Source organism: Misgurnus anguillicaudatus, chromosome 21 (assembly GCF_027580225.2).
Source record: "Misgurnus anguillicaudatus chromosome 21, ASM2758022v2, whole genome shotgun sequence".
Classification (NCBI taxonomy): domain Eukaryota; kingdom Metazoa; phylum Chordata; class Actinopteri; order Cypriniformes; family Cobitidae; genus Misgurnus; species Misgurnus anguillicaudatus.
This window is the reverse complement of record NC_073357.2, coordinates 31,327,169-31,334,922: the sequence shown is the minus strand read 5'-3', so window position 1 is coordinate 31,334,922 and position 7,754 is coordinate 31,327,169. Positions and strand designations below refer to the sequence as shown.

The 7,754-nt window shown below is 36.0% G+C and overlaps 1 protein-coding gene across 2 annotated transcripts; it reads left to right on the top strand.

The window, feature by feature from the left end:
* The first annotated feature begins 253 nt into the window (after positions 1-253).
* anxa2b (annexin A2b) lies at positions 254-7,042 on the top strand. Of its 2 annotated transcripts, none has more exons than XM_055202470.2 (13): positions 254-399; positions 1,180-1,284; positions 2,499-2,592; positions 3,428-3,522; positions 3,639-3,752; positions 3,920-4,010; positions 4,092-4,171; positions 5,646-5,705; positions 5,831-5,924; positions 5,997-6,092; positions 6,404-6,462; positions 6,566-6,688; positions 6,800-7,042. In XM_055202470.2, exons 2-13 carry the CDS (start codon positions 1,234-1,236, stop codon positions 6,857-6,859), a joined length of 1,017 nt encoding a protein of 338 aa, XP_055058445.2. In that variant the 5' UTR covers positions 254-399; positions 1,180-1,233; the 3' UTR covers positions 6,860-7,042. The 2 variants fall into 2 exon arrangements, with proteins under 2 accessions (XP_055058445.2, XP_055058453.2); XM_055202478.2 differs by having other exon boundaries at positions 334-399; positions 1,183-1,284.
* The last annotated feature ends 712 nt before the right edge of the window (positions 7,043-7,754 follow it).

Here is a 7,754-nt window from a genome sequence, read left to right as displayed (position 1 = left end):
GGCATACGCATATATGACAAAACAGCAGATGTTAAATGGACTGCTGAACTAATAAATAATTTATATGGCATCCCTATTGTAAAAAATCTCTTTCTGTTTCTGATCATGAATTCATTTTTACTTATTGCAAAACCAAATATACTGTTGCTGTGGAAACAATAATCTATAGAAACTTTGAATTGTTGGTTGGAAAATGTGGTTGCCATAGTAAAGTTTCATAAAGTATGTGTAACCTAGTAAATGAGTAATTGTTTAATGACTTAGTACAGTAGGTGAGTGAGTGTGTGGGGCTTTGATAGGAGGAGTCATTTGCTGACACCATTAAAGAGGTAAATCCCATTCTGAGAGACACAGCTGGATCTGCACTTTATCACTTCATCACATCATCATCTGTCTCAGGTGAGATTCATACCTTTCTCTCTTATGATTCACAGTTAATAAACTTAAAATGGGGACACACCTAACGCTTTTCCCACAGATTATGAATGTCATTTAGTCATCATATCAACTGATCAGGCCCAGTCTTTTCCTGTTGTGCTCAGTCTTTGTTTACAGTTACAGCAATCTTAAAGTGTGTGTCCAGTACTAGAATGCTTTTACAAGTCCTTAGTGTGTCCCCAGTGGAAAAAACACACATTTAATCTAGCTCTACTCATTTACTGTAATTTTACAGTAAGATAGATGAAGTATTGTGAACTTTATTAAAAGACGACGTTAACATATAGAAATAGTTGAATGTGTGTGAGTGTGCGTGCGTGCGTGCGTGTGATGGTCAGAGGTTCATCTGTGGAATGTGTACTGGGTGTGGATCTGGGTGCGTCTGAACAAACTTTGAGCAAACCCTCCTCTCTCATTTGAAAATCAAACATACCTCATAATTTATACTGCAGAGAAAATGATTTTCTGTTATCACTGTTTACCCGCTGTTATATTGCTAGAGACAACAGCACAACAGGCTGTTAGTCTCTTTATGTTTGCAATATGCATTTTTAGATACACCAGTAATGCACATTGAAATCTGCATGCATAGTTGCCTGTAAAGTCACCAGACTAATGCAGTCCCCTAAGGGAAATGCCCCATAATATAATTTATGACAACCATCACATAGACCTTTGAAACTAAGGGTGAGGTTGCACAACGTTATAAAACACTGTGTTTGTCTTTTATTTCATCTTCAGTAGTTTCTCACCAGTCGTGGATCATTGCATGTATTGTCGATCGACTGCAGGACAATGGCCTTAGTGTCTCAGATTTTGAGTCAGCTCACACTGAGTTATGGAGGGGTAAGATGATTGTAATGACACATATGCAATGATTTACTGTTTGTTTTGACATAAATGTAATATTATATACAAACAGTGTAAAAATTATATCAGATCAACACATATGTTTATGTTACTTTAACTTAACAAATTACGTTAAACAATTTCAACTTGTTTTTATAAGTTATGTCAACTCATCACAGTCAAAACTTAAAATAGTACATTGTAAAAAAAATGCAGCATGAAGTTAAAACAATTTGGTTATGCAAGTCAATTCAAACTACTATTTTTTGTGTTTAACACAATTTGTTAAAGGAATAGTCTACTCATTTTCAATGTTGGAATGTGTTGTTGCCTTGACTGGGAGTTGTTGATGCATCCCTCTGTCATCTGTGTGCGTGCGCGTGGGCGCTGGAGCGCGCTGTGACGCTTCGATGGCGTTTGGCTTGGCCCCATTCATTCAATGGTGCCATTTAGAGATGGGGTTGGAAGTGGCCAAACACATCAACGTTTTTCCTATTTAAGACGAGTAGTTATACGAGCAAGTTTGGTGGTACAAAATAAAATGTAGCGCTTTTCTAAGCGGATTTAAAAGAGGAACTATATTGTATGGCGTAATAGCACTTTTGGGAGTATTTCGACTCACCTGAAAAGTCCGCTCCCCTTCTCCCTCTCATAATGGGAGAGGGAGGGTGTTACTGCGCCGAGTCGAAGTACTCCCAAAAGTGCTATTACGCCATAAAATATAGTTCCTCTTTTAAATCCGCTTAGAAAAGCGCTACGTTTTATTTTGTACCACCAAACTTGCTCGTATAACTACTCGTCTTAAATAGGAAAAACGTTGATGTGTTTGGTCACTTCTAACTTTATCTCTGATTGGTACCATTGAATGAATGGGGCTAAGCTAAATGCTATCGAAGCGTCGCAGTGCGCTCCAGCGCTTACGTGCACGCACACAGATGATAGAGGGATGTATCAACAATTCTTAGTTAAGGTAATAACATATTTTAATATTGAAAATGAGTAGACTATTCCTTTAAGTTAAAGTAACATAAAAAATATATGTTGATTTGATATCATTTTTTATAGTGAATTGACTTGCAAAACCAAGTTTTAACTTCATGCTGCATTTTTTACAGTGTACAATATTTATACTTTTTTTGTTATATTTTTTATAGTGCATATCCTTTTTATTGCATTTCTAATGTATTTATATGATTATTTTGTGTTTTCAGGAGAAAGAACCTAAATGTCCTACACTACTGCCAGTTTTCGATTTTAATCCAGAAATGGATGCGGCCAGAATAGAAACTGCCATTAAAACCAAAGGTAAGGGATGGCACAAATACTTCTGCTCTTTGTAAAGCTTATATCGTGCACAATATTTGCTCTAAGAGCAGAGCAAACTTTCTTTGGACTTCTCGTTGGCTGTCTTCTTAAGCAGGATGTGTGGTTATTTAAAATTTGAGACTTAGCTACACTTGCCTTCAGCTACAATGGGTGGAGAGTACTTCTCTGTAGACATAACTTGATCTGGTGTCACATAGGAATCAGTGTCTTATATCACTTTTGATGTTTGCCAGCTTCTGCATCCATACACAATAAAAGAAAACTGGCATGTGTAATTTTAAAGTCTACTTAATAATTCTTCATTGCAGTGCAGCAATAATAAATGTAATGCCAAATAACACCCATGCATGCAGCAGCTAAGTGTGCGAGTGGGATTGTAAGAAATATGTGCTAGGAATGCTTTATTCTGTTTATTGATGTTTAAATAAAAAGATGCAAAAAGGATTTAAAGGAATAGTATGTAAGATATTTATATTAATTAATCATAAAATGACCCTGATATAGACATTAAGAAATCATTTTCATTTCAAATACTTATATCACTGACCACAGTGGTCCGGCCAGGATATTGTCATTTAAAAAGGGGAGTTGTAGCCCTCAACTGATGTTTATGTTGTCATTTTGTGTATTGGCCACCAGTTGTGTGATTGCAGTACCAGTTTTGGCCACAATCCTACATTCTGTTCCTTTAAATCTGTCATTTAGGCAGAAGATGAACCCCAGCTAAATGATGCTTTATGTGTTTTGTGGCTTTCTTTTTTTAGTCCATCTCCTCCTCTCAGTCATTGATTCATATTTGACTTCTTTTACTCAGGTGTGGATGAGCAGACAATCATTGATATTCTAACAAGACGCAGTTACTTACAAAGGACTGAAATTGCGTTTGTGTATGAGAAAAAAGTAAAGAAGGTAAACACCGTCATTCTTAGATATAATCTGCATTGTCAAACCTAATGAAGTTACTATAAAAAGTATAGAAAACTATAAAAAGGATAAATGATCCTTTGTGTATGTTTGTGTTGTAGGATTTACTAAGTGCCCTGAAGGGGGCGCTTTCTGGTTCTCTGGAGAATTTGATTCTGGGGTTGATGAAGAGCACACCACAGTTTGATGCCTCTGAACTAAAAGTTTCAGTGAAGGTGTGTTCAGAATGATGCATCTTTACTTCTGAAGAATCACCATTCAGCTCCTTTAAGTCTAGAATGTGACATGCATATGCTTTAAAGTGGTTTCACAGTTGTTGTCATTTGAATTAAAGTTGACATTAATATCATTTCTGTAGGTAGTTAACAGTGTGTTTTTGCAGGGGTTAGGCACTGATGAGGAGAGTCTTATTGAAATTTTGTGCTCTCGCAATTCTGAGGAGCTGGTGGAGATCAAGAAAGTTTATAAAGAAAGTAAGTAAAAGCTTGTGAATGAGTGGCTTTCGCAGCATATACAAATATATACAATACATTATATTATTCTCCCCATCTCAGTGTTTAAAAAGGATTTGGATAAGGATGTAGCTGGAGACACATCTGGAGATTTTGCTAAACTGCTGTTGGCCCTTGTACAGGTAAAATATATTATATAACTAGTTTTTACTGTAATTATTTGTAATAAATATTTGTGGTGAAAATATTTGTAATAGAACAGTGTCATTTTACTTCATATGTAAATATGCAAATAATATTAGGGTTCTTGCAAACTGATCCTGTAGCTCAGATGGTAGAGCATTGTGTTACCACAGGTTCAACTCCCAGGGATCACACATAACTGATAAAATGTATAACTAGAATGTACTGTAAGGGGGCGTGCACACCAAAGTTTTTACGCCCGCAGCTGGTGCGCATGTTTTCAATTGTTTCCAATGGAAACTCGGCGTTTTTCAAATAAGCCAGCAGCTAGCGTTTTTTCATAGACAGTAAAAAAAATGGACACAACGACCCCATTGGATTCAACGAAGACAAGTGAAGTCAATTAAAAGCCTGCACTTCCTGGGGGTTGGCGTACTGCGCATACTCAAACTGAGCTTGATGACGTGGATGTCACTTGAGCAACCTGTCTGACGATTGTGAGTCTTCTAATAGCTGTGCCAATAGAAATCTGAATCACCCATAGACAGTAAAAGGAACAATTTTGTCCCGTTGCTTTTATTGACTCTCTATGGGCTTCTCCCTTGACATTATGCCTCCATGTCCACCTGATTGCCTCATAGACAGTAAAAGATTGCCTGCGAGCTTCTCCTCCTGTCCATACGGTAATTTCTCTACTGTGTGACAGAGAGTCGCAGGTTATGACGCAATCGTTAGCCTGTTTTTACAAAAACTGCTTCTACTGGGCCATAACGTAAGATACAAGGTAATGGAGCATTTTATAAATTTTCGTGTTTCTTAGAAATAAGTAATGGACAAACGGAGTCTTTAAATGCATCGAAGTTATTCGCTCTCAAAGTGACGCCAAAATGAATGGAAGTCAAAGGAATGCAAACAGCAGGTGGGGGTCCGCTAATCAATGGCAGAGTTCGGGGAAGCTTCAATAAAAAAATGAAACCCTTCCCCCGTTTTTTTCACGCTGAAAACAGCTTGAGAGTTGAAAGACTTTGGGTGAAAAGTTCCGCTCGTCAATGTCAGTTCTCACACGCCCGTCCAATCACAGTGGAGGAGGGGCGGGACAAGTATCACAACCACCAACCGGCTCACAGCTGAAGTATCACAGCTACCAATGCGGCCTCCAGGCGTTTTCAGCCGCGTTTAAAAGTTTTGGTGTGTACGCCCCCTAAATGTACTGGATGTATAGTGTACTGTACACTTTTATGAATCAAGGTGTTTTAAGAAACATTTTTGGTTCCCCAATAAACATTAAAGTTGAAGTTGCCTAAAAGAACCACCTTTTTAGTATATAAAACTATTTAGCTTTATTTTAAGAGCTATATAATGATCTTGATATTGATCTTACTATATATTGTTCAGTAAGATCAAATGAAAGTATAGGCTATCATACAGAATAACAAAAAATGAATGAACATTACTCTATGTTTTTGCTCACAGGGCAAAAGGGATGAGCCAACTAGTGTGGTGGACTATGAAAAGATCGACAATGATGCAAGAGTGAGTGAACCAACCAAAGTAGCCCTTAATCACTCAAATAAATAATATAAAAAATATATCTTTAACATGTTTAATCAACATAACATATACCTTTCTGTAATGCTGTGCGTTATGGTGACGATCAGGCTCTTTATGATGCTGGAGTCAAGAGAAAAGGAACTGATGTAACCACCTGGATATCAATATTCTGTGAGAGGAGTGTCCCACACTTGCAAAAAGGTACTATTATTATCATTAACACTGTTATTATTATAACAAATGCACCACCTAATCAAAACATCCTTTTCTAAGTGTTTGAAAGGTATAAGAGATACAGTCCATATGACATAAAGGACAGCATTCGGAAAGAAGTGAAGGGGGATCTGGAGAAATCCTTCATCACACTAGGTAACTCTCATCCATCTGTCATTCATTAGACTGTCACCAGGCTGTCAAAACACCAGCATGTAAAGATCTGTTTGGCACATTTGATTATGGTTATGCCTGCTGGCATAGTAACTCTTTCATGCTCTTTCTTCTGGGAATCACTCCATCATGTTTTATTAAACTTAATCACAAGCTGTTTGCTTAGAAACATTTTGTGAGAAGCCTTATAGAAATACATTTGTGACTGAAAGCCGCTAGGGTTGAAGTGGATTCATTTATTTATGAGGAAAATATGAAACTTTATCCTAAGATCTTTCTTTATGTTTCTGCAGTCGAGTGTTTGGAAAACAAGCATCTTTATTTTGCCAGCAGACTCAATGATGCCATGAAGGTAAGTAACTAAATGCATTTTGACATGTACAATAGGCATAAAAAAGACCATACATCAGCTCACAGCTCTCATTCATTTAATCTTTCCTTTCTGATGTTTGCAGGGTAAAAGTGTTAAAGACAAAGTAGTGACCCGCATCATGGTCTCTCGTTGTGAGATTGATCTCATGAAAGTCCGCGCTGAGTTCAGGAGGAACTTTGGCAAATCTCTGCACCAGACAATTTCTGTAAGTATTTAGGTCTCTTTTTTCTTCTGTTTATTAATCACCCTTTTATTTTTTCAGTTTTTGTTCAAGAAGCTTATTTATCACTTTTTTCCTTGTCTTGTGTTTCCTCAGGAACAAACTAAAGGTGATTACCAGAGAGCTCTTCTGAATCTCTGTGGAGGAGATGATTAAATTAATTCGATCTTAACCTGTGAATGTCCTGAGTTTCAAAAAACACATTACTATTACTGTTACTATTACTACTAGAAATGCAGTACATGTACTAATACTATATAACTAAAGATAGACAGATATCTTTTAAACTGGTCATATTTTTCTCAGATAAAAAAGTCAGAATGAAGAATTGTAAAATAATGATGAATCAAATTCATAAAATTGTTGTTGTGACTTAAAAAAATGTATTTAAAAAAAAATTAAGTAAACATAGTTAATGTGAGGTGAACATTAATTTGTTGAATATAATATTATATCATCTGTTTTCCACTAGAGGTCACTAGAGTTATTTCAGCAACATCAAATGTCCACAAAATATAAAAAATTGGTAACACTTTACAATAAGGTTGTATTTGTTAACATTAGTAAATGCATTAGCTAACATAAAGTAACAATAAGCAATATAGTTTATCATCAGCATATCATCCAGCTTTGTTAATGTTTGTTTATGCCAATACAGTTATTCATATAGTGTATGGTGCATCAACTAATGTGGACAGATACAACTTTTGATTTTAAAATGTATTAGTAAATGCTGAAATTACCATGAACTAAGATTAATAAATGCTGTAGAATTGTTTGTTGATAGCATAATGCATGTTAACAAATACAGCCTTATTATAAATTGTTACCAAAAAGTGTTACAAAGTGAACATACGTTTTTAACAATATCCACTTTGAATGTAATTAAAATTCATCAACAATTAATTGTACGTTTTATTTCAATTTCCTGCCAACATTTAATTTTTACTGAACAGAAATAATTACATACGGGAGTTGATTCTGAAATAAAGTAGACGACAGCAGCCACTAGATGGCAGTAGTTTAATTTGAACATGATAAAGTGCCCCTC